Here is a 27,566-nt window from a genome sequence, read left to right on the forward strand (position 1 = left end):
TCCAAACTGGCAAAGACGTTTACATTTACTGCTTAAGACTTTTCCAACCAGTTCATAAAGTATGTCTGATGTACTCACAGTTTTATAGGCAGCTTAGATGTAGGCAGGAATACCATTCTTCACAAGGTGAATTTGGCACATAGAGTTTTTAATCACATTAAATATTTTGTTGACCATTTTAAATAATACCTTATCAAAGATAGACTATGTGAAGTCTTTCTGGAAAAACACTAAGGATTAGGTTTTTTCCTTAACCTCTCTTCAGTAGTCTGAAACATGCTTTGACACCTGGAATCACTAAATTATGGGTTGTAGTTAAAAGGTTGTAGGCTTGGGCTTCCCTGGTGGTGCAGTGGTTGAGAGTCCGCCTGCCGATGCAGGGGACACGGGTTCGTGTCCCTGTCCGGGAAGATCCTACATGCCGCAGAGCGGCTGGGCCCGTGAGCCATGGCCGCTAAGCCTGCATGTCCAGAGCCTGTGCTCCGCAACGGGAGAGGCCACAACAGTGTGAGGCCCGCGTACCGCAAAAAAAAAAAAAAAAAAAAAGGTTGTAGGCTCAGGAGCTAGACCACCTGCTCTCAGTCCCTGCTCTCCCATTTCTAGATATGGCACTTTGGGCACGTTACTTCCTTTCTCTGTGCCTCAGTTATTTACTTCATCTGTAAAACGGGGATAGTTCTCTCCTTCACTGAGATTGTTTGGAGGCTAAATGAGTTAATATGAAAAATTAGAAGCTCGATAAATACAAGTTCGGTTCGGTTTGGTTTCGGGTTTGGTATGGTTATATCTTGGAGAAAGAAAGCACAGAAAAGAACTGGAATATTGATTGGGGGTGTCCCTGCTTTCTGTTCAGTATGCAGATCTAAATCGTCACGTTGATGCGCTGAACGCGTGGAGGAATGCTACCGTGCTGAAGCCGGAGCACAGCCTGGCCTGGAACAACATGATCATCCTCCTTGATAACACAGGTGTGGAGAAGTGATTCAGTCAGTCCATACTATAGTGCCGTTGGATAATTAGGAAACAGATGCTTGTGCTTTTTTTTTTCCCTAGTGTGTGTTAGAGTTTTGTTTGTTTGTTTTTAATTAATATGGGGTTCAATATTTTACATGACAAATATGTGTGTACTTCTAGAATACGGAGTTTCCTTTGACATATTGCAATATGAATGTTTGGGAAGGTGACACTTCGCTTAGAGTTGTTGTTGAGTAATGGGGGCAGGTGTGCACTAACATCTCATTTCTCCTGAAGCCTGTCATCTGGCAATGGCCATCATCTAGGATGCTGGAGGTACCTGGAGCAGGTACCATCCATTTCTGGGCTTATGAAATGGATGGTGCTAGGTCCACGCTCTAAAGTTCATGGATGGTACTCAAAGGAGGTGCTCTCAAACCTACACTCAGAGATTCTTATTTTCGATATAATGGTAATAAATTTGGTGACCTGGTTTCTTAGCCCATGCGAGACTCAATCAATTAGAAGTTTCTCTGTTCCCCTACTTTTAAAAATCCAGCCATCCCATAGGAAATGATAGTTTTCATTTGGCAGAATTTAAAGCTAGTAAGCCATCTACTCAGTGTGGAGGGAGATACACATCTTGTTCCTAATGAAAGTGTAGAATGTGAGCTTCAGTACTATAAACATTCAGTTATTAAACTGTTGCTGTGATATTCTTATTCTGCAGACTTGTTTTCTCCGATTTGGGTATAACTGGTATCTGGGGGAAATTAAAATTAGATTTTACATGCTTTGACAGAATTTAATCAAAAGCTGTTGGTATGTCAGAATTGTGCTGGACTGCAGTGGCTTTGCAACTGATAGGCGTGTGTGTGTGTTGAGTGTTGTGTATGTGTGTGTGTATTACATGTTCTACATTGATCTTCTTAAGTAGTTTATTCATAATCATTGTACATAATGCACATAAGCCCTGTTAATTAGAGAGAGAGACTAAAATACTAGTACAATGCGAACATGTTTTTAAGTTTTCCATTGTTCATTCACAGGTAATTTAGCCCAAGCCGAAGCTGTTGGAAGAGAGGCGCTGGAATTAATACCTAATGACCACTCTCTGATGTTCTCCTTGGCAAACGTGCTGGGAAAGTCCCAGAAATACAAGGTGTGTGAACTGCAGGCCGTGATTTCTTGCAGTGAATGCCAACATCTGACAGGAACCATCGATGTAACGTCTGCCCAGTTAAATTCAGAATTCGGCCCAACTAGCGGTAGCTGAGTACCAGCGTGGCTCAGTCAGTTTGCTTTGAGAAGCTGCGCAAGAGATGAATTTGTGGACTCAGACTCCACATGCTTTCTGGTCAGAATTCACCAGCATTGCTCAAACGTGGGAGGGGAGGAGAAGCCAAAAAAATCCTAGCAGATGCCCCAGCTCCTGGCATGGAGCTATGATTCTGTCCCTGGTGCTGGGGCTCGTCCTCTTCTGCACAAAAAGAGTACCAGCCCGTGGAGAATATAGGATGGGTTCTCGCTGCTTCCAGGTTTTTCCTCACCTACAGGAAGTTACAGGTCATCTGCAAAACCCTAGAAGTTTCTGACCAACGAAAAACACAAGGTATTGCATCAGGCCCCTAACTACCTGGGGTCCCAGGGTGGGCCAGGAGTAGACCTTGAATCAGAAGGCAAGTAACTCCCTGGATATTGAAGGGGACTCTGTTCCTAATAGCACTGATCTCAGATTTTAGTTTTGTGTATCAGAACCACCAAGGGAGCCCATGAGAATACAGATGCCCGTATTTCTCCCCATGGCTCCATTGGGTAAGGTCAGGGAGTATGCATTCTAACCAGCATCCCGGCTTCCTAGCACAGATGTTACAGAAAACACACTTTTAGAAGCTGTGTCTTCGTCCTTTCATGAGAGAAATAATTCCTTTTTGAATCAGCGGCCATATCTGATTTTGATCACACTTGGCCTAATAGTAGTGATTAATTCATACTTCTCCTGTTCGGCTCATTAGATATCATTATCGGTATAATTTTCTGTAACAATACAGTAGTAAGATGTCTCATGCATTTCTATCCTTTTTGAATTGAATAATCAGGGAGTTTAATAGCATCAGAATACATTTTTGAATTTCTAGATTTTGCCCCCAGATAACCTTTTGAGGGGTTTTGTTTTATTTTTTACAGACCTACTTGTGTAGAGGAGAGGGAGGTGAGGTGTGTGGGTTCCTTTCTAATGACTTTCCAGCCATCTGTCAGCCTGGGACGGGGTGGGAGTGTCCAGTGACCATCTTTGAGATGCAGCTTATGTGATCATGTGCTGATTTTTCTATCATCTCACAGCTTATAAACTGGAATTCCTAGTAGGTGACAGGACCTGGGGTTGATTTGGGTTCCAGTTCACAGTGGTGTTTTGTATGTTTTTTTTTCCCAGATAAAGTAGAAAATACTCCATAAAGCAGAATGGAGAAATGGGTTTCCTGTTTCTCTACACATTTTGCATCCTAACTGTCTAGGCCAGGGTGCTGAGCCTAAGATAGGAAAACAGAGGATGAAATCTGAAATAAGGAACTGAACTTTGGGCACTGGGCAGGGATGCTTGGACGAAGAGGTGACGTGGTGGTGACTTGCAGGGGTGGGATAAGCAGACCTTGCAACTGGGCCACCGTCCCCATCAGGACAGGTGTCTGTGGTCTGTGCACCTCCCTTTCCACCTAGGCATTTGCTGTTGTAGATTATCACTAACTCCTGGTCAATGTCCTTAGTGAGCCTGGAGGCTCCTTGAGGCCAGAGTCTTAAGTCCCATTTTCGTGTCTCCATTGCCGCTCCACCCCTCCCCAACCACTGGGCATTTTGTAAGTGCCCAGGGCACCACTGTGAAATGATGGAACACATCCCACGTTCGGTTCTGAAACGTTCAGGCTTCCAGAATCTATTTTGAGACTTCGATGTGAGCATTCTCATTACATCCAGGTGATAATGGGGCACCTTTTTAATCCGAGCAGCCCTTTTACCCAAGAGCCATCACTTAACCACTCCTCAGTTTATTCTTCTGTAAAATGGAGATGGTGCTAAGAAAGAAATGCACAAGAAGGTAATTTATAACTATGAAACATTGTATACATGTACACATACACAGCAGTAATTTTAGTCTAGTGATTATTGAATGAAACTCGAAGGATCATGAAAATCCATTAGCATTTATGATGCCTATTGCTGTTTAATTTCCAAAAGTGATGTTTTTCAGTGGTGAACATTGCCTCTCGTGCTGATTCTCTCTCTGCATCACCTGTTCCACGGGCCCTGTAGTTTAAGAGCAGATTATGTCTAGAGAGCAGTTTCCCCAACTCCAGACATTTATGTCATACCCTTATGAATTTTTTTTTTGGCCACATCTAGATACTACTTATTATTCACTTGATATATTTCTTTAAATAGATTTTAAACACAAATGGTAATTAAAGTGGAAACATGCTATCTTTACTAGAAATATAAGGTAAATGAAAATAGAATAATTTTACTAAATCTCAGGTAGGTACTACTACTGGCTCAGGCTCTGAGCCTGAGGGTGAACCCTCAGTTAGCCTCAAAGGGAGATTGGAAGGTGTTGGGGGGTGACCCCAAACCACCACCAAACGGAGACTTTGTCTCAACTGAACTGGAAGAAAGGAAGGTGAATTGAAGAGGGAGCTATTCTTGCTATGTGACTGGTGGTTTCAACTTCATGTTGGACCACCCACATTCCCTTCCCAGCCAGAGTGGTCTGCAGGGTGTTTCTTGTGAAAGCCTGTCTGGGAGAATAGACGCGGGTTTAAGGATGCTGCTGAGATGATGCTGCAACCCTGGCGGCCGGCGTGGCTGAAATGACCTCCGACTGCCCAGTCCTTGCCGCCTAGGCAGAAAGACCCTCACTTGCTCCTTTGCAAGGCCTTGCTCTGTCCCTGGTGTTACCCTAAACCTTGGTCATACACATTTTGTCTAACACACTTTAGAAAGTAATATGTTATTTTACCTGTCTGTTGAGGAAAAACAATCCCTGATTTTAAACATGAGTTTATTTATTTGTTCCTTGGCATAAGTCAGCTCATTACTTGGGTCTTGAAGCATCCTTGAACCTCCACAGAAGATCAGTTTATGAATAGTTCATCACTTCCCAGAACAGGGCCATTAAAAAGCCTGATTTAATAGATGAGCATTTGATGGGCTTTGAATACCTGCGGGCATTCGTGTTCTAACGAGGCCTCCAGTCCCAATGTTACCCAAAATGGAGCATGTCTAACCCACACTCACGGTGCCCCACAAACCTACTCTTCCTCCTGATGCCCCTTCTTTTTTCAATGTGCCATTGTTTTTCTGTCTTCCAGGCTTGGAAACTTTTTTTTTTTTTTGGCCACGCTTTGAGGCATATGGGATCTTAGTTCCCTGATCAGGGATCGAACCCGTGCCTCCAGCATTGGAAGCACGGAGTCTTAACCACTGGACTGCCAGGGAAGTCCCCAGGCTTGGAAACTTTGAGTCCTTTTTTTCTTCCCCTATTACCTGATCCTCATACCCACTCCTTCCCACCAGCCTTGCCTTGCCAAGACCTACAGCCCCTAGACAGGCTGTAAGCCCTCACCCCCGCACCATTGCCCACTCTCCTAAACCCCACTACAGCCTCCAAACCTGACTCTGACTGCACATCGTCCTGAACGATGTCCGCACTTGTGGGCGCTTGAGAAATGAATCAAAAAATGAATCTAGCATCCCCTAGAGAACTCCTAACTTGCCTTTTATCTCTACATCTGTCGTCTCCAGATAACACTGCTTCCTTTGCATGTGGAGGAGCATTTTAAAGTAGGTTGAGGTTCCCCAGCCTTTCCATTTCCTATATTTGAGGTTTTAAATGGAAACATTTGAAAATCATCAGAAAGAGCACAGCTACAGATCTGCACAATCCATTTGATTTTTGGTTTGTTTGCACTCTTTTCATTTTTGTTTCCAGCACACCTAACATAGCAGGAAAACTTAGACTTCCTTGAAGGAGTTTTCTCTCCCGGAACTCGGAATGTAGACCCTGACTTTGAGCCGAGTTCTGAGAGTGACCTTTGCTGACATCCTGCGTGTAATCCTGACATCTTCGTTCATTCCCTCACAGACCACATTTCTAAAATACAGATTTTTCTCTGCCAGCTCTGTCTAAAAGGTGGTGTCAGAGATGTTTGCCCAGCCAGCACAAGGCAAAGGAAACTGGTCTCCCTGCACTTTATAAAACATGTGATCCTGGATATGGGAGGCCCCTTGGGAGAACCTCATGTAGGGCACAGATAGAAGGTAAAAACCTGTCCCCAAACCCCCAGCCTTGGTTGTTGAAGCTGAGCCTGTGACCCAGATTAAAGCATGAGTGGCTCTTTAGGGACACGAATGTAGATGGTGTGATAGTCACCCCCGGCAGCTGTCGCTGAGAGCAATGAGGTATCTTTATTTTTCAACATTATGGTAAAAAGGGGCGATGCAGTCGGCCATGGTCCCACGATGAGCAGGTGAGAAAACACTTGGCCGTGTTTCTCTGGCTGGGTTGGAAGTGAATACTGTATGGGGGAAATGCAAGTCTCTCCAAGAATCGGTTCTGCACTTCAGGGGCATTTGGTCACACTCGCGTACAGTCCTGCAGTGGCTGAGGTGACAGGTGGCTGTTTCTCCCTCATTCTCTCTGCTCATTTCCTCCAGCTGAATGGGCTGCTTCTGGGTCGTTGAGGGGGTGTGCCTTCTTAGGGGAGGTTAAACAGACTCCACCTCCTACCTTGAGAATCTTAGAAATGAGCTCATCGATGCTGACCAGAAATGACACTTGTGTGGGTGTCCTCAGCAGCCCGGCACTTTCCTGATTGACCTTTGCTCATCCTGCCCTGGACCCTGAACTGAGCTACTTGCTTAAAGTTGCAGAATGCCCACCACTTCAGGGAGGCAGGTGGCAGAGTCGTTAGCATATTCATCCTCTCTGTGGCCACCATCCCCTGACTACTGCCCTGTCACCTTTGCCCAGTCACACACTGCCCCAATGGATCATCCTTCCGAGCCTCTTCTCAACAGGGTGTGGCCCTTCTGGGCTCCCAGATGTTTCCAGAAGAAGGATTTGGTGGAGCAAAACAAGCACGTTCAAAGTTTGAAATTCATAGGCGATAAAACTGCATAAAACTTTTGCATTGTGTGGAGTACCTTATTTTTTATGTATTTCGTTTTTTTAGGAATCTGAAGCTTTATTCCTCAAAGCAATTAAAGCTCATCCAAATACTGCAAGTTACCATGGCAATTTGGGTAAGGAGATTTTTCAATTTGAATCATATCGAAATTCTGTGTAATTTTAATGAAACAGGTGCATTTCTGTAAAATCACTGTTGGGAGAGTTGTTATTCAAATCTAACCTGTATTGGCCTTTATAATCTGGTTCTAAAATATGGCATTTTAAGGAAATTATCACATTAATAAGATAGCTAAGTAACAGTCATATTTACAAATCTTAATTGCATGATCAGAACAACTCCTAAAATCCCCCACTAGTTAATCGCCTTCTGATGTTAAAACTCAGATTTTCTTTCTTTGAGTGAAGAGCCCTAGATAGTTAAGCTGAGAAGTACTTTGGAAGTTTGCAGTCTGACATGTGTCCTTTTGCTTCTTCTGTAGTGGACCTTCCTTATCTAGCCTGGTCTTCCCTGCGTTCTTCTGTTCTGTGTCTTGGCTAAGCATGCATTCACAATGACTTATTCCCTAGAATTCCTTTCTTTCATTTTTGCATCTCAATAATTTAGATTTTTAGAACATAGCATGTTGATGTTTGGAAGGCTCAGTCACGTGAGTATTTTTTCACCAGATCTCTTCCCTATAGACTCTGTAGCTTCCCCTTGGAAAAGTGATGAAGCATCAGTGGTTGCTGTACTGCCCACATAGAAAGATAGTTTTACTTAGAGAATCATTGTAATAGTCAGAGGCTTACCATTCTAATGAGTAGATTTCTTGGGACTTCCCATGTGGTCCAGTGGTAAAGAATCTGCCTTACAATGCAGGGGACTCTGGTTCGACCCCTGGTCAGGGAACTAGGATCCCACATGCCGCGGGGCAACTAGGCCTGCACCCCACAACTACCGAGCTTGCACGCCTCAACTAGAGCCCATGCGCTCTGGAACCCGTGTGCCACAACTACAAAGCCCACGCGTCCTGGAGCCTGCACGCCACAACTAGAGAGAAGCCCACATGCCGCAACGAAAGATCCCACGTGCCTCAACGAAGATCCCGCGTGCCGCAACTAAGACCCGACGCAGCCCAAAAAAAAAAAAAAAGTAGATTTCTTTAACTATCATTTTATGGTCAGATCTTGATGTTAGAGCCCTGAATTCCAGCTGGCAACAAACAAGCTATTATTTTGCTGAAAGGTATAGGAGACTCTTTGTTAAAGTAAATGGCTGGTCTTCTACATGGTCAGAGCGCTAAGCAGTGCTGGAGCCCAGCCCTGTGCAGCCTGGCTTTCGGGAAATTTCCTGGCAGCATCAAGAAACTTAGTGTACTCTTCCTTTTGCTTCTTTATGTAACAATGTTGCTGTAGGGAGATGGATCACGCCTAATGATATGAAGAACCCTGGGAGTAACTGGGGGTGGTTAAACAGACATTCACCAGGGAGTGTGATTACAATAAATAAAGTTGGCAGTACAAACAATATTGTTTTAAACAATGATTTTTGAAAACTGCTTGCAGAGGTTCTGTAATATTTCTTTGTACAAGTGGTTGGGAATACCACAAGTTATTCAGAAGCATTTCCAATGAAATTGATCTCTTGCTATTTCAGCTGTGCTTTATCATCGTTGGGGACATCTAGACTTGGCCAAAAAACACTATGAGATCTCTCTGCGGCTTGACCCAATGGCATCAGGAACTAAGGAGAATTATGGTCTTCTAAGAAGAAAGCTGGAACAAATGCAAAAGAAAAACATTTGAGCCTTTTTCCTTCACTTTTTGAGTTTGTGTGTGTGTGTGCATGAGGCAGATCATTAATATCATGTGTTTACGTTTAACCATTTAAAAGTCTTACATGTTGTTTATTTTATCATTTTTTTTCTATGAAAACAGACATGCAAAAAGATTACAGCACCAGCAATATACTCTCGAATGCTTGATGTGGTTTTTGCATTGAAATTGTATTTTTTCAGACAACTCAAACATAAATTCTAAAATTCCAAGGATGAAGTCTTTTTTAATTAAAAAGAAAAACAGAAAAAAATTATCTTGAGCGACTTGCAGCAGAATTAAACCTGCATTTGGGATGTGAGTCGTGTTGTTGTAAAGACTCACATTATTAAACATGGATTGTGAACAAGAAATGACAAACTGACTCCTACAATTTATATAAATATCTAATGTGTCTGTATATTAGAATTTTTATTTAATGACAAGAAAGAGTAAATTAAGTTTTTTTAATCTTTTTTTTTCCAAACAATGTGCTATGAACATCATTTGTAAGGAAATATTTATTTGTATTTTTTTTTGAATGGGGCAAATAATTGAATGAAGAATGGAAATTTTAACATCTAGTGTATCTACACTTTTCCCGTAGGAAGAAATTCACTCCTGCAATATTTTTTGGATTCTTCAACTTGTGCTGTTTCATAACATAGGAAATTATGTAGTATCCTACATAAACTGTCACTATTAATAGAAAATTAAAGCCATGCTTTAGGCAAAAGCAGGCAGCCTGATGTCTTTATTTTTGTTACATCCAGTATTAAGAGGGCTACACACTTCTATGTAAGTTGTTTTTTTGTGTTTTTCGACTGGAAAACAGTTTTCTATTTAGTTTCATGGAACCATAGTCATTACTATATCCAAAAAATGCAAGAGGTAAATTTTCTCCCAAAAGGAACCACATTTGGGGAGTTTGTGATATTTTTAAGAATGGGACTGTCCTGTTTTATTGGGTCAGAATAATCATGTTCGTTTTGTTTTATCCTCCTATATATGCTGTTGACCTAATGATTTATGCAATCTCTGTCATTCCTTATGCAGTAAAATTATTACAGAAACCGGTATACAAGTGTCATAGTGCCTCCTATTAATCATCTATTAAGATGATTTTCAAATTATTTGACTCTGTCCTCTTTGCGTTAAAATGAAATCAAAGTGACTGATTCATCCTTTCTAGAATGTGGCTTCTATTTGGTTTTAGGGACCATTTAATAGAATCGCACCGTGGAGTCCTCCAGGTTCTAAAATATGGGCTGAGTAGATCCCACATGGAGATGAATTTGATTCTCTACACTCACTTTGTGGGGGGCCGGGGGCAGACCTGCATAGAGTTGTAAATCAGTAATTGTAACCTGCAGTGGTTGAGATACTTCAGAAAAGAAAGTGCTGTGTTTCAAACATTTCAGAAATGGTCCCCAAACAACAGTAACAATTTATAGAGCTCTTAGGGGCAGGAGCTGCCTTGTTCTTATTTACGTTCCTGTAGCACTTAGTTTGGCAGATAATAGAGGTACTGTATGCTTGTTGACTTTTTTTTATTTAAGCAAATTTCTCTCTTTGAAACAGTGCTTATCTTTTGAGAATGAAGAAAAAAATATTTCTGGTAAAAGCTCCTTCAGGATTTTTTTTTTTTCTTTTTGTGCTGATACTAAAAGTTGAGTGTCAAATCAAGACATGCAAATCTAGGACCCCTGTCTACAGAACGAATCCCCTTAGCTTTCACTGCTCCATCTCAGGATTTCCATCACAGCTGCCTTCTGTCCAGAGAAGACAGTCATTCATTTGACTGATATTTCAGGGAGTCTTTTATCTCGGCCGATTTTGGAAGTACGCCATGATGTTCCTCTTTTCTTCCTTCTTTTTTCCATCTTAAGGCAGCCACCCTGTAATTTATTTCTTGGGTTTCCTTTCTAACAAGACTGAAGTGGAAATCTGTCTCCCAGTTCCCCTCTTATTTGGTATTTTTTTCTAAACTTTGTTTTTGTTGCTAATCACAGTAGGGGATTGGGTTTGGGGTGGGGTGTCAGAACAAACATAGGGATTGTTGCCATTTTGGGAAATCTGAGAGTCAGAATCATCCTTCACCTCCCTGATAGCGAACATCACGAAACCCTGGAATGTGGTTTGAGGCTATTTTTTGTTTGTTTATCTGCTACATTTCTTCCCTGTTTAGATGCACTCTTACATTTCTTAAAAATTCCACCCTATAGATGTAGCCCATTATGCCTTCACAGGGCTCTTTGGGGTTCTGATTCTATCACATTTCTTAAGCATGGTCTTTACATTTTATTTCAAATTACTGAGTTTAAATATCATACAGAATAGAAGACCAAGCCCCACAGCAAAGCATTGGATGTCTGTGTTCACATTCACACCTATCAGCTTGGACTTTGGGGTGAGAAAACATAGATTTGGGTCTTGGCTCTAGTGTTTTGATGTCATTGGCAGGTCATTTAGTATTGCATAAGTTCCAGTTTCCCATCTGTAAAATGGACAGGGTAAGACATAAGACCGCCCTCTCAGTAATGAGGTACTTGGCTCAGTACTTGCCTCAATAAATGATAGACTAGACTTTTGGAGGAAGGTGTAGATTTTGCATCAGACAGGTTTGACCTTAAATTCATTCATTCCCTCATTCAACAAATATTAAGTGGCAGATACTCTCCCAGGCACTGGGAGTACAGTGATGAGGGAAGTGGACATGGCCCCTGGCCCTCATGCAGCAGACAGTGCAGTGAGAAACAGTAATTGTCAGTCATATAATTAATAACTGAAGCGGGAGACTGAGTCTAGCCTGAAGAGTCAGGAAAGGGTTCCCTGAGAAGGTGACTTCTGAACTGAGATTTGATAAGCAGAGAGGAAGATCACTCTAGGCCAGTGGTTCTCAACAGGGGAGATTTTGACCCTCAGGGGACAGTTGGCAATGCCTGGAGATGTTTTTGGCTGACACAACTGATGGGGGTGGGAAGATGCTACTGTACACCTTACAAAGCACAGGACAACCCCCTACAAAAAAGAATGGCTCCAAATGCCAGTAGTACTGATGTTGAGAAAACCTGGACTGCACACAAAGAAGAAACGGCATACGCAAAGGGCCTGTGGTGAGAAAGGTAAAGTACTTGGTGAACAAAGTCCAAGGGAGAGGGGGAGGGGTGCTTGATGGAGTTGGTAAAGGTGACGAGGTCCAGACTATGCCAGGGTTTGCAGACCACACGGTCTTTATCTTAAACCATGGGAGGATTCAAAACGAAGGAAATTATCAGATCTATGTTTTGAAAAGATCACTTTGACTGTTGGTGGGGAAGGAATTGGAGGGAGGCAAAGAAGACGTGAGCAGATCAGTAAAGAGACCATTGCATGTATCCAGGGTAGAGATGAAGGTGGCTTGGTGTAGAGAAGAGGCCGTCAAGTTGATGAAATGTGGATGGACCTGAGAAATACATAGGAATCAATTGGTGATGGATAGGAGGTGGGTTGGTAAGGGGATGAGACCCATTGTTTCATCATCCAGATCAGTGCCATTGAGAGGGAGAGGCTGGCTATAAACTAGAGAGGGAATAAGGTCCTTGAGAAGAAAGGAAGGGATGGGACCCAAAATCAAGTGGAATTTGACCCTAGCAAAGAGAAAATAAAGCCCCTGTATGTTACAAGATCTAGACGGGGACAGATGTGGACATATTCGTCTCTACTTCTCATCTTTGTCCCTAAGGCTTTCCTGAGTGGACAAGTCAGATGCCCTTCTGCAGACTGGATACAGTATGCCTATCACAATTACATGGTTACCAAATAGCCATAGCTGATGAGGGAAAATAGTCTTCTCTATAGACTAATTAAAGCCAATAAATGTTGAAAGAATGGCAATTAGAAAATCATCCCCCCCTTTTTTTTTTGTCTCCAATGAATTAATTGATTCAGGCAAAGATCAGCAGTGAATAAAATTATTAGATGAAAGATCAGTGAAGAGCTTTTTAGTGGAAGGGACAGAATCTGTGCCATTTTGTCACATGTAGATTTGTGAGATCACCACAGTCAAGATACAGAACAGTCCCATCCCAAGGATCCCTTGTACTACTTTTATGCTATTACCTTTTTCAAAATATCTTATTGGGCACAGACTGTGCAATGGCAGTGTGCTAGCTGCTGGGGATATGATGAAAAATGAAAACAGATGATTCCTGCCCCGTGGAGCTTGCCATCCATGTTATCTCACCCTTGTTGTGTGCCCAGGTTGGGCACGCTGGTGTAGACTCGGGGACTGAGCATTGTTACCAGCCCCCATTTCCAGGGGACTCCTGGGGAGTCAGCAGGCCCCCCGTGACTCATTCACGTCTTTATATTTGCAGCTGTTCCAGGGTCACAGGTTGTCAGGACATTTCTTTCCTTCTCCTGTGTTCAAAGTTCTCCATTAGTTGGTGAATCTCGTTTTTCCTGGAGGCAGTGAAACATCAAATCAAGTTGACTTTTCTATTTCATAGGAACAGATATTGGTTCAATTGCCTCTACCTTCTCCTTTGGGCCTCATGTTTATGGTAAAAACTTCACCAGGCATCTGGGGGAAATAAGTTATATTGAGACATAAACTCCATTGAAGAGTCAGCTGTATTGAATAAAGACAAGGGGAATCTGGGATGTTCTTGCCATGTTGACCCAAATAGAAGGATCCTAAGTGTTGAGTAACCCTGATTTTCAGTAAAGTGAGACATTTCATGTTGCTTGAAATATTCATTAACAAATACCAAATATAATTATAGAATACTACAGCCTTATTTTAAAATCACACAGAGTCTTGTCTTAATCTCTTGTGCCTTTAAAATTCTACCAAGAAGATATTCATTTGTCTATGGGCTCTTTTCAAATAATGTTCCTCATAAAATGAAAATCAGAAGTTGGTTTCTAGTTCAAAGGAAGAGAAACAAAGGCCCCGTGTGGGACAGTTTGGTTGGGTTGAAGGAGACAAGAAAATACAATGGAGGAGACAGGAGCCAAGAGAACGCTGTCAAATATTAAGGTTGTTCCCTTGTTCTTCTCTCATATTCCAATCTCTTTTCTTTAAATGTACAGGAATTGCAGTTTATATTGATATTAACATGAGCTGTTTCTGAGCGAGAAGTAAGGAGGAGAGAGACTCTTCACCTTCTACTTTGTAAATCTCTGCATTATTTGAAATAACTTTTTTTCTAAAGCAAGGAACATGTGCGACATCACAGAGAAATCTTTCTTCAAGAGAGCTATGGATGGGTTCGTAATAAAGCTGTGATAAGGCGCATTGGTGGAAAGGAGACACCATGTGGGAAACTCAGGTAACCAAATGTATTCACTAAATGGCTTTGCCCAGCAGGTGGGGGAGACGCTGGGGAGCCTGTGTCTCCAGAGTCATGCTGAGTGAGCAGAACTCGGGAGGCGTCATTGCTCAGATTGTTGGCTGAACTACAAGGGTGCAAGGCAGACTCTTTCCTGAAGCATGCCTTTAACTCCTCACGAAACTCTGTATGCTGTGTGACTCTCTTGGTGGTCGTCTGGAAATAACTGGCATTTGGGGGGCATAAAGCTTGAATGTGAAAGGAAAATCTGCATTACACCCAGGTTGGAACCTTGTTTTTCCTCCATGTACCAGACCTTAGGCAAGTGTAGTGGGTTGGATAGTGTACCCCACAAAATTCGTGTCCACCCAGAACTTCAGAATGTGACTGTATTTGGAAATCAGGTCTTACAGATCTAATTAGTTAAGGATCTTGAGAGGAAACCATCCTGGATTTAGGGTGGGCCCTAAACCAATGACTGGTGTTTTCTAAAAAGAGGAGAGGATACACAGAGGCACACAGAGAAAAGAAGGCCATGAGAAGGTGGAGACAGAGATTGGAGTGATCCTGCCACAAGCCAAGGAATGCCAGGAGCCACCAGAAGCTGGAAGAGGCAAGGAAGGATCTTCCCCTAGAGCCTTCGAAGGAGGGTGGCCCTGCCAACACCCTGACTTCAGACCTCTGGCCTCCAGAACATTTCTGTTATTAAAGCCACCCAGTTTGTGGCCATGCCTGGCCCCCCTAGGAATCCAGTAAAGTAACTTAGTCTTTTAGCAGCTGAGAACCTCATCTGTAAAATGGGGGATAATACTACCTTTTTCACAGACTTATTGGAAAGTTTAAATGAGAAAAGGTTTATAAAGCCCTAGACCCATGCTTGGCACATAATACTATTCAATAAATAATTGAAGGAGGAATAACCCTCACTTTTCTTGAGGTTTTTAATCCTGTAATTAAATGACCCATAAACAATCTCAGGTTTATATTTTTATCACTTGTGTTCTAAGTCTGATTAGTTCTATCAATACAAGTACTTTAAACCTGCTACGCTGTTTATCAAAACTGCCTTGAGTGTCCTGCATTTCTAATCATTTTGCTTTTAAATATGTGGTATTTTTCCAGGGCCAATAAAGCTTTCTGCTTCCTACTTGTGTTTCAGAAAACATTTTCCCTGTAGATTTAAATTGCAGTTTTATCCATCATTTAAAAACAGTTCTGTTTCAGCAGTTACGTTTCAATAGCATTACTTTTGCTGAATAGACTTGAGATGTGTCTTGAAATTTTTCAAAACTGCTCATTTCTAGAACTTTCTGATAATGTATATGGATGACAGCTTTTACAGTACTTGGTCTAGGAATCTGCAGACATCAGCAAGCAAGGTGATAAGGTGGAAAGAACAGAGACCAGGGGTGTGAGATCTACCCTAGGGCCAGCTTCACTGCCATAAGTCATTTTTTAAAGCTTCAACAATTCAATTAGATACAAACACTTCCAATCCTGTCATTAGTTACCAGGACCCTGGAATGAGTCACCTAATTACTGCATGCCTCAGTTGCTTCTAATGAAAATAATGGTGGTGGTGGTTGCTTTTGCTGTTAATTTCTCCTCCATGAAATGAGAGAGTTGGACAAAACCAGTGTTCTTCAAATATCCTTAGATGCTTAACCTTTTTAAAAACAAAACACAAAAAACAAAAAACACTAAATCTTGTACAGAAGTCCGCTATAAAAATTTGCAAAGTGACCTTCTTTGGGTGCTTAAATAAACCCTCATTAAAAAAATCTGTTGTGTAATGTAAGAATGTTTGAAATTCCAGCACTCTTGTGGAAATAAAATATTGTGAAGCTTTCTAGTCCTGATATATTCTGGTAAGGTAAAAAGTCCCTCAGACTGACAAAAGTCCAATTCTGCTCTGCCATTCATCAGGCTGACATAGCACAGATTAAGGCAGCTGGGAAGTGAACAGGAAACCACATTTCTCCCGTAGACACTCTGAAGTTGTAATGTGTCAAGGAACCCACTTCTAAGGGTGACTGCTGCTTTATGACTCTTGGAGAAACCTTCTGGAAGGGCACTGTGAGAAATGTTGCTGTTTGAAATCATCAGGAAGAATGAAACATCCCGCTCCACCTGGAGGGTCCAGGGCACTTTGACATGACAAGCAGCCTCAGTTTCCAACCCACGTGCAGAACTTCATTTAAAGCATTTCTGGATACACCCGTTCATGTCTATCAAAACTTTTAGTCTCTAAGTACATAAGCCCCTGGGTCTGTTCTGCTGTCCAGACCTGATACTGACCATTGGCACGCATCCCTCTTTTGCCTTCAGCCTGTAAAAACACTATTACCTTTAAATTCCTCCCCCGCTCCCCCCCAAACCTCCTAACTGCATCTTTGTTTGGTGAGGCATCTCAGGGCTCCATGGGTGTGTGGTCTCCCCCATGGCAACGAGCCAATAAATCTGAGTTTGTCCAATGATGGTTTTGTACTGGAGATATTTGATTGGGCTAAGACAGGGCACAGTTAATCGTATGACCCTAGTCAGGCCATCCAACCTCTTTACCTCATCTGTAAAGTGGAGGAAATTCTCTACCTGGCCTTTATTGTGCAATGCAGGGGTATGGATCAAATGGGATCATGTATGTGAAAGCTCTTCATGGGTAGAACCATACATACAGCATTATCCATTGGAACTAGCACTTTGAACAAAGAGGTTCCAAAGTAGAATTATTAGTGCAGATGACACACATTTCAGCACATATGACCCAGCTACCTTGTTTTAGCCCTTAAGTTAAAGAGCATGAGTTTCAGGTTCAGCTGGATATGGACACTCTTATTTCCTGGCAGCATGTCTTTGAGTGGGTTATTGAACCTCATGGAGCCAATTCATATGTAGACCAGGAATGATCATATCTGCTTCATACTATGGTTCAAAGGGTAATGTGAGGAAAGAGTCATACTGTACCAGGCACATAGGAGCACTCAATATGTGTTCATTTCCTGCATCGACGGCTCAAGGGAATCAAGCCACATTTCCCCTTGTAATGTCCACATTGCCAGGCACCAGGCAACCATTATTTCCTTTAAAAAGTTGCTGTTTGGAGAGCAGGACCAAATAACTTGATTCTGGCTTTAAGCAGAGCAATGGCAGCAATGTTACAGGGTTAGAGATTGGTTTGTGGCCTCTTTGCAATGTAATTAGCTTCCTCCATGGTGGATGGCATATCTGGTCGGTCAGATTACTTTCTTCTGGGAGTTCTTTCAGTTATCCTCCAGTTATATATCTCATATAGTGCTTTACTCTGGTCTTTGCTTGTTATTCCAAAAATTACAGAAGGTAGGCAAGAAGAGCATAAACCATCTGAACCGCAATTGCTTGGAAAATTCCGTTGCCTTTTTAGACAAGATATTGCCTATCTTTTGTGGAGAAAAGGTCAATGCCTTATTTTTAAATATCTGACAGCAGCGCACATCATCTTTAAAACAATAATTCCAGAAATACTAGGATTGCATTTAACGTGAATGAACTTAGCTTCATGAGGTTGGTTTTCTCCTCTCATTAATTTCTTTGCCGTGGAAGTTGTTTAGCAATGAGACCTGTTGTACTAAGTAAAATAACTCAACAGAATGACAAGGAAAAAACAACTCTGCCACTTTCTAATTTAACAACAAATTTTTAGAACCTGGTTTAGAAAATGGAAGCAAGGAATCCCATTATTTGCAGAATTTTTAAATTCTATTTTGTGACATACAAATTTTCTAAATTATCCTGATTAATGGATCTTATGTTGATTTTTTTGTCAAGTTCATATTGATTTACCTAGGGGAAATGATCAAAAACTAAAGTTCAGTGAAATAAATATTACTGAATACCTACTCTGGGTACCATGGTGGGAAGTGCTGGAAACATTCAAAGGAGACAGGTCTGACCTCATGGAACTCAGTCCAGGAGGGAGGCAGTCATAAATCAACTATCACAGAACAAAGAGGCAGGGATTATAATGGTGACTGGAGCAAAAGACTATGGAGCAGCGTAGACAAACTTTTTCTGTAAAAGGGCAGAGAGAAAATATTTTAGACTTTGCAGGCCACCTTGTCAGGCCACCTTGTCTCAGTGGCGGCTACTCAGCTCTGCTGCTATCACAAAAAAGCAGCCATAGAGGGACTTCCCTGGTGGCGCAGTGGTTAAGAATCTGCCTGCCAGCACAGGGGACACAGATTCGGGCTCTGGTCCAGGAAGATCCCACATGCTGCGGAGCAACTAAGCCCGTGCGCCACAACTACTGAGCCTGCGCTCTAGAGCCTGTGAGCCACAACTACTGAAGCCCACATGCCACAACTACTGAGCCTGCACTCTAGAACCGGCGAGCCACAACTGCTGAGCCCGCGTGCCTAGAGCCCGTGCCTCACAACAAGAGAATCCACCGCAGTGAGAAGCCCACACACCGCGATGAAGAGTAGCCCCCGCTCACCGCAACTAGAGAAAGCCTGCGTGCAGCAACGAAGACCCAACACAACCAAAAATAAGTAAATAAATTAACTAATTTTTTTAAAAAAAGAAAAGGTTGTCATTTATATAAAAAAAAAAGCCATAGACAACCCATAAATGAGTCAGCATGACTGTATTTTCAGTAAAACTTTATAGACACTGAAATTTGAATCTCATAATTTTCATGTGTCATGAAGTTTTATTTTTTCTTTGGATTTTTTTCAAGCACTTAAAAATGTAAAACTCATTCTTAGCTTACAAAAACAAATGGTGGGCTGGATTTAGTTTGCAGGTTATTTAGGGCCAAAGATGATTATTTGTAATAATTTACTAGAATAATTTGATAATATTTCAGTAGATTTTATAGTGTTATCCAGTTAGACTTGAAGCTCTGTATATAGCACCCTGTTCTGTTGCTTATTTCACATTATAAGCATCTTTTCAAGAGATGCAGAAGACATTTTCCCATCTATTGTGTGGTCCTTGCAATTCTGGAGACATGTGGGAGGGGTAACAAGGAGATGAGGTTGACTTCTTTTGCATAATACTAAGAAGCAGTGCATTCAGTCAAATATAAATTAGGCATCTAACACCAAAGTCTAGAAAACAGAGCTTGGCAATTACCTGCTGGTATTTAGAAAACAAAAATGGCCAAACTGGATAATTCCACTGAAAGACAATTTGTTAGTCTAAATCCTTTGAGTTGATAAAGGAAATGTTTGTGCCCGAGCTTTGAACCCGGGCATAGCTTTTTGCCAGCTGCTTGACCTTGAGCCTGGAGGGTATGGGAGATTGTGGACCGCAGAGCAACAGACCAGAAAAACAGCTGATGGTGGGCTAAAACATTTTCGGTGAGGGACTCACCTATACAATTTGCATGCAACTGACAGCCTCCATGAGTCAACTCAGTTCCTAAAACCCACCAGAGTAGTTGGCTTGCTAAGGGCTCCTGTGTAACCCACCAAACCTAAACTGAAGCCAAGACTTGTCTACACTGACCAATCAGTTTCCTTGAGAAACTGTGACTTTTTTTCTAACACAGTGTTGTAGGTCAATTACACTTCAAAAACAAACAAAAGAACATACAAACAAACAGTGAAATATGGATCAGATTTGTAGTTACTGAGGGTGGAAGGTGGGGCGATTGGATGAAAGTAGTTAAAAGGTACTGCAAACTTCAGGTTTTAAGATAAGTACTAGGGATGTAATGGACAACATGATAAATATAATTAACACTGCTGTATGCTGTATATGAAAGTTGTTAAGAAAGTAAATCCTAAGAGTTCTCATCACACAAAAAATTTTTTTCTATTGTATCTATATAAGATGATGGATGTTCACTAACCTTATTGTGATAATCATTTCATGATATATATGTCAAATCATTATGCTGTACACCTTAAACTTATACAGCGCTCTAAGTCCATTATATCTTAATAAAACTGGAAAAAAAATTAATTACCATTATAAAAAAAAAAAAAGAAGCACTTGTTAAAGTGTATTTTTTTCACTGGACCCACCCCCCAGAGTTGCTTATTCAGAAGGTCTGGGGTGTGGCCTGTGAGTTCGCATTTCTAAATTTCCAGGTGCTGCTAATGCAGCCCATCTGGGACCACATTTTGAAAATTACTACTCTATTTGTCTATGGGTTATTTTTTTGACAGTTAAACTGAAGATCTCATCCCACAGAGCCTAATCTATGTTGGATCAGATTCTCCCAGCCTTATCTGGCACTAAATGCACTTTAACACTCACCTTGTTACCATCTTTAATTTTCCTTTATTGGAAGAATTATTTATTCATGTATTTTCCTCACACTTTCCTTTGCTGACATGATCTTCCTCCCTCAAAGAAAAAGAATAAATAAATAAAATGGAACCATTCTGCCTTTTGAAAAAAATTAAGATGCTACTGCTACTCTTTAAAAATAGTATGTTAAAAATATACACCAGGGGGCTTCCCTGGTGGCGCAGTGGTTGAGAGTCCGCCTGCCGATGCAGGGGACACGGGTTCGTGCCCCAGTCTGGGAAGATCCCACATGCCGCGGAGCGGCCGGGCCCCTGAGCCATGGCCACTGAGCCTGCGCGTCCAGAGCCTGTGCTCTGCAACGGGAGAGGCCGCAACAGTGAGAGGCCGCAACAGTGAGAGGCCCCAGTACCGCAAAAAAAAAAAAAAAAAAAATATACACCAGGGCTTCCCTGGTGGCACAGTGGTTGAGAGTCCGCCTGCCGATGCAGGAGACAGGGGTTCGTGCCCCGGTCCGGGAAGATCCCACGTGCCACGGAGCGGCTGGGCCCGTGAGCCATGGCCGCTGAGCCTGCACGTCCGGAGCCTGTGCTCCGCAACTGGAGAGGCCACAGCAGTGAGAGGCCCGCATACCGAAAAAAAAAAAAAAAAAATATATATATATATATATACACCAGACAAGATTTTTAATAAATTTAAATTTAATCATGAGCTTCCCCAAACAAGAAAGAACTCTGAAAATTATAGCTTATGAATCTGATCTTTTAGATTTTTTTAGGAAAATCTGTTCAAAACACAACCACATCAGCATTACTGGAAATGTTTGAATAGAAATCAGATTGTGAAAACCACGTGGATCCAGCCCACATACATGAGAAAGTGGAAAGGCGGACAGTGAGGGGGATTATTGCTATTCCAACGACTAGTACTTGTGAGGGGAGCTGCAGAAGGGGCCCCTTCTCTCTCGCTATGCCGTTCTTGCCATCTGGGTCCCCAAAGTAGCATTGCTTAAGCCCAGAATGAACGCAGTCTCTAGAAAAAATTCTCCTTCCGCTTTTGGTCTTCACTCCTCTAATTTCTGGGGCTCAAATTCAGTCCTAGGATCCAGGAACAGACGGTAAGTCATTACTTCCATTGTCCCTTACAGCCACAGTTTTGACTGAAAATGGAGAATTGGTAAATAAGTGGCAGTATCAAGACTATATGATTATCTGTATCCAGTATGGTATCGGCGCTGAGGGTGGATGCTGGAGTGTGAGGCCTTGGTCATCACCTTGTGCATCTGCCCTACAGGATGCATCCCCAGGTGTTGGCTCATTTCTAAGCGTGTGAGTGTGTGTGTGTATATCTGACGCGGTGTGTCCCCAGGTGTATCGGGGTCCAACATGGACTCAAAAGGCTGACCCTGGACGCCCCGGTGGGACGCGTTAGAGCGTGTGCGCCCGTCTGGCTCCCGGCGCGTGCCCAGGTGTGCACGCGGCCCGCGCAGGCAGGTACACGGTCCCTCCTCCAGGGGGCGCCGCCGGGGGCGGCCTCCCGGGGCGGCCGCGCCAGCCTCGGCCAGGATTTCCGCTCCGCCCCCCTGGCCCGCTCTCCCAGACGGCGCTGCGCTCCGAGGCAGGTGAGGAGCTGGGCTCGGGCCGAGACGGGGCCACTGTCCCCGCCCCCGTCCCCGCCGCGAGGGTGCCCTAGAGGCCCCGGGGACTCGGGGTGTTGCTGCCGGCGCGTCGCGCCAGGGCGGAGTCCGGGGCCCGCGTGAGTCGGGGAGGGAGAGTCGGGGAGGGGCGGCGGGGGGGGCGCCGAGGGGCTGGGGCAGAGCCTGGGCCGTGAAGGGACGCGGGCGCCTGTGGGACCAGCTGGAAGGGAGGGGACACGGGGCCGCTACGCGCGTCCACACGTTGCTCCGCGCGGCGCGAGGCGGACGCCACCGCCAGAACGACGGGGGGCGGGAAGAGTTGGGAACTGCCTGCAGGTGTGCACGCTGCCCCTTCCCAGTAAGGAAGAAGCGATGACCATTTAGAAGGTAGTTTTAAAAGGATCTCGCAGTATAATGAGGCTGACGCTTTAGAGAAATTCTGTTTTTAACAGGAGATTCTTGTTTGCGAGGAGACCAGAAGCTGCAAAAGAAAAAAAACCAAAACTTCTGGCGTTTGTCAGTTACTGAGCTCAGGTTTCTTTGGAGCCGTTAGTGACACAGCTGAGTTTTTGGAGAAATTTCTCTTACTGCCTGATTACGAAATATGGTTATTGAGCTTTCACTCTGTTGGCCAAAGAGCACCGCAGCTGCACTGGAAACCCTAAATAGGTGCACGGTTTTTTTAACACACCTTTCTGACTCCAGGCTGACTGTTAATATTGAACTGATAAGAAAATGAGACTCGTGGCCACGAAGAAAATGAGACTGGTGGCCACGTCTTCTCAAAGCAGGTTATTAATTTTGCTCAATGTCCCAGGGAGAAATCCTGTATTAAAAACTAAAGTGTCTCTCTAAGGGTGTGGAGAAAAGGGAACCCTCTTGCACTGTTGGTGGGAATGTAAATTGATACAGCCATTATGGAGAACAGTATGGAGGTTCCTTAAAAAACTAAAAATAGAATTACCATATGACCCAGCAATCCCACTACTGGGCATATACCCTGAGAAAACCATAATTCAAAAAGAGTCATGTACCACAATGTTCATTGCAGCGCTATTTACAATAGCCAGGACATGGAAGCAACCTAAGTGTCCATTGACAGATGAATGGATAAAGAAAGCGAGGCACATATATACAATGGAATAGTACTCAGCCATAAAAAGAAACGAAATTGAGTTATTTGTAGTGAGGTGGATGTACCTAGAGTCTGTCATACAGAGTGAAGTAAGTCAGAAAGAGAAAAACAAATACCATATGCTAACACATATATATGGAATCTAAAAAAAAAATGGTTCTGGAGAACCTAGGGGCAGGACAGTAATAAAGAGACAGACGTAGAGAATGGACTTGAGGACACGGGGAGGGGGAAGGGTAAGCTGGGACGAAGTGAGAGAGTGGCATGGACATATATACACTACCAAATGTAAAATAGATAGCTAGTGGGAAGCAGCCGCATAGCACAGGGAGATCAGCTCAGTGCTTTGTGACCGCCTAGAGGGGTAGGATAGGGAGGGTGGGAGGGAGGAGATATGGGGATATATGTATATGTATAGCTGATTCATTTTGTTACAAAGCAGAAACTTTTGTTACAAAGCAGAAACTAACACACCATTGTAAAGTAATTATATGCCAATAAAGATGTTAAAAAAACCCAAAATACTGAAAGGTCTCTAAGTCAGTTGGATTGACCAATATAAAGAGTAGGTCTTTTTTTTTTATATATAAATTTATTTATTTTTGGCTGAGTTGGGTCTTCGTTGCTGCACGCGGGCTTTCCCTAGTTGAGGTGAGCGGGGGCTACTCTTTGTTGTGGTGTGCGGGCTTCTCATTGCGGTGGCTTCTCTTGTTGCGGAGCACGGACTCTAGGCGCGCGGGCTTCAGTAGTTGTGGCACGTGGACTCAGTAGTTGTGGCTTGCGGGCTCTAGAGTGCAGGCTCAGTAGTTGTGGCACACGGGCTTAGTTGCTCCGTGGCATGTGGGATCTTCCTGGACCAGGGCTCGAGCCCATGTCCCCTGCATTGGCAGGTGGATTCTTAGCCACTGCGCCACCAGGGAAGCCCAAGAGTAGGTCTTACACACACGTTTTTACGTACTTTTTCCTGTAATTGAAGACATTCTCCCTGGTCTCTCTCAATTAATTGAAATGCTAATGTGGAGAGCCCCCGCAGGTTGCCCTCATTTTCCCCAAATGCCTTGTTTTCCTGAACTGACTCCCAGGAGAAGCCAGAAGTCCCTGAATAAGCAGGCTGCCCGGGTAGAGAGCATTTGTATTTCAAACGCTGAGTTTGCAAAGGTAAATTAATTTCTAATTGGTGGACCTTTGTACAGAAGTGTTTTGGACTAGCTGACCTCGAAAACAAGGGTGCTGACGACTAGCACTAGTCGTAGAGAAGGTGGTTATTCACGCTGGCCTTAGGTAGCCGCAGCAGGAAGTATATAGAATAGAGCAGGGATAGAAACCGATACTGTTTAAGTTTTTTAATTACCTGTACATTTCCCTCTTATTTTATGTAGTAAGATCTCTTGAACGTTCCAATCTGGGTCAGCTCTTCCAAGTGGAGTCATTGAATGGCTTTGCACCCACAGTCAGCCGGGCCTTTCCGAGGGGGTAGGGCAACCCCTGCAGGCCGGTGTGGAGGTGAGTGCTGCAGTGTTTGCAGACGGACTGGTCCCAAGGAAGGTGATAACAGGAGGACAAAATTCAAGTGATCTTAGCAGTCTTTTCTAGAACCTCCTCCATCCAGAGGTAACTCTTAGATTAGAGATTTTATTAAGAGTGTTGGTTAAACAGGGCCAGCATCTTGTTTAACAGGAACTTGGTCTTTAATTGAAGGTCTCTGGGTCGGTGAAACTGCTCAGGGCAAGTCAGCCTTGCCTTGGTTAGATCTGAGAGCTGTGTAGGCAGAGCTTACTCTGTGAAAGGTGTTATTATTACCCTCCCCCGCCCCCACCCCACACACAATGGGTTTACAGAGAAGACCAAGTTACTGGAAGTCTTGGGGTTTGTATGGCATCATGAGGTAATAGACATGGTCAATAGCTAAAATGTTAAGAAGGATGAAGCATAATAAATGCCCAACAGCAGTCGGAGCCCAGGGAGATGAATTCCCTCCGGAGGACTTGGCGAGGTCACGTTTGGGCTTTACCTTGGGCCCAGAGTAGAAGTTTTATAGGCAGAGGAGTGGAATGGGGGCGGGCATTCCTGGAGGTGGATGCCTGGAGCAAGGTAAGAAGCTTAAAAGGTAGCCATTGTGAGAGAGATGGGCGAAACTCTGCAAGGAGGGTGGGAGGCCTGCCTAGAGAGAAAGGCTGTCTGGAGATAAATTCTGCTTTTTGATCAAAGGTCTGATTTCCCCCCCCTTTTTATTAAAGCAAATATAAAAGTAAACGGAATAGTATAATGAACTTCCATATATCCATCAAATAGATTTAACAGTTGGTTAAAACGATTTCTCTTTTTGGCCGTATCTGCTTTATCTTCTTGTTGAAGCAGTTTAAATTGCAGATAACAATATTCACCCCTAAGCAGTGTGGTGTGCACCTCCAGAAAAGGGCATTTTCTTGTATAAGCATAATACCATTGTCACCTCCTAATCAAATTGACAGTAATTCCTTAATGTTTTCTAAAACCCAGTCCACAGATTTCCTTGATTGCCTCAGAAATGCACTTTTACTTTTGGTTTGTGTGAATCAGAATGGGCCACACGTGGTGTTTTGTTGAGTATCTGTTGCCTCTTGATCCAGGACAGGGGGTTGGCAAACTTAATGAAAAGGGCCAGTTACTCACTCTTTAGGCTTTTCAGGCCATGTGGGCTCCATTGCAGCTACTCAGCTGTGTTGTCCTACAGAAGCAGCCATGGATGATACGAACGTGAATGAGCATGGCTGTGTTCCAATAAAATTTTGTTTTCAAAGTTTTTTGTTTTAAACTCCACCAGCAGGCAGCAGTTATCTGAGGGCCAAAGTTTGCCGATCCTGGTCTAGAGCGATCCTGGTCTAGAGCATTCCTGTGGGCTTCTTTAATGCCAGTGATTTACTGGTATTGCTCGGTTGGCTATGGGTGGCTCTCATTCTGGATGTATTCAGCTTTCTGTATAGTGTGGTTTAGCTTGTTCCTCTGTCCCCTGTATCTCCTGTAAACTGGAAGGTAGATCTAAAGGCTTAATTAGAGTCAGAGTCACCATTCATGGCAAGTATACTTCAGGTGTGGTTTGGTGGTTCGAATTTTTTTTTTTTAATAAACTTATGGCTTCAAAAAACTCGGAAACCCCCATTCAGGAAGCTCCATATTCCTAAAATAAGCTTTGCCTGATGGCTGAGGATACACTTTTTTTCCATTCTCATTTTCCTTACTTGAAGGAGAGGACGTAGCTGCTATTTCTCAAGAAAGTCCAGAACTTTGAACCCCTCTGCTAGGCCAGTGCGAGCTTACTGCTCTTCTAGGCATCCTGCGGCCCCTCGGACTGGTGGATCACGTTTTTGCACTGAATGGCAGTTCCTTCCATGGCCCACCCCCAAGTTCTGAGGTGCCATCCAAGGGGCTGGGTGAAGTGCTTTTGTCTTTTAAGCCCCTCATCTCTTAAACTCTCAGCTTTCTTCACTCCCCTTTCTCTTCATCTCACCCCTGGCAGGACTGAGAACTGGATACTTGTCCATGGGCTTCTGGTCATGCTGTGAGGCAGACGGCTTCTGGTGTCCTGTTCAGAAGGATTCTGAGGTCAAACGCTTTTCAGACTCAGACTCACTATGATGTAGGATTCCAGGGCAACGCGGTTTTGAAGAAACAAGCTTACAGGTGAGAGTTGTTTTTTTCCTCTGTTCTGGAATGTTTGCTGTTCCTAAACTGTAGAGCACCAGAGGAAGTATGTTGATAAGAGTGTCAGTTGGAAGTCCTGTCTTTCTGTCTTTTAGGAATAGTAGGGAAACTGTCTGTTCTTCCCTGAACACATTTTTCCAGATAATGTGCCTTTGGTCTTTTTCTTACTGATTTGTAAGAATTCTTTATACATTGAGGGTGCTAATCTTTTGTCATATATGTTACAACTGCTTCCCCATTTTTTTTTTTTTACTTTGTTTACAGTACTTACACTCTCCAGAAACATTTAATTTTAACATAGGGAAAAAATGTCAATCTCCCCTTTACAGTTTCCTTGTTTTGTGTTTTGCTTAGAAAGACCTGCCCATTTCAAGATCGTTTTTTAAAAGTCTGTGTTAACACAGATAAATGATGAAAACTAGGAACATGTGATTCTGAAAAAGAATACTGAAGGGGGCTCTTTCTACCAAAGAGTGTAATATTTTGGCTTTAAAATGGGCCGTACATTGATAAGTCTTGAAGTTGGGAGATGGGTATTTGGGGGAATCATTATATCATTATTTCTGTATATATTTGACTTCTCAAGATAAAAAAGTTTTCTGAAAAAAAAGAACAGTAGGCGGAAAAGCCATT

General features: G+C 43.1%; 2 protein-coding genes across 5 annotated transcripts in view; both read left to right on the forward strand.

Annotated features, from left to right (window-relative positions):
- Positions 1-11,483, forward strand: part of TMTC4 (transmembrane O-mannosyltransferase targeting cadherins 4) — a 63,030-nt gene extending 51,547 nt beyond the window's left edge. For both annotated transcript variants that reach the window (XM_022576832.2, XM_089899399.1), the window contains 4 exons: positions 854-968; positions 2,004-2,116; positions 7,182-7,251; positions 8,775-11,483. In XM_022576832.2, coding sequence (XP_022432540.1) covers positions 854-968; positions 2,004-2,116; positions 7,182-7,251; positions 8,775-8,923 — 447 coding nt within the window. In that variant the 3' untranslated portion in view covers positions 8,924-11,483. The remainder of the gene's footprint in view (positions 1-853; positions 969-2,003; positions 2,117-7,181; positions 7,252-8,774) is intronic.
- A 10,578-nt stretch (positions 11,484-22,061) lies between these two features.
- The window catches only part of GGACT (gamma-glutamylamine cyclotransferase), a 46,530-nt gene continuing 41,025 nt past the window's right edge, over positions 22,062-27,566 (forward strand). Inside the window, exons 1-2 of one of the 3 annotated variants that reach the window (XM_022576834.2) lie at positions 22,062-22,102; positions 26,749-26,912. The gene's annotated coding sequence lies outside the window, so the exon portion shown is untranslated. The other 2 variants (XM_022576833.3, XM_089899402.1) reach the window with 2 other exon arrangements.

This window comes from Delphinapterus leucas, chromosome 18 (genome assembly GCF_059928025.1).
Source record: "Delphinapterus leucas isolate spDelLeu-1000000601 "Yukka" chromosome 18, BTC_Dleu_Yukka2, whole genome shotgun sequence".
Lineage (NCBI taxonomy): Eukaryota > Metazoa > Chordata > Mammalia > Artiodactyla > Monodontidae > Delphinapterus > Delphinapterus leucas.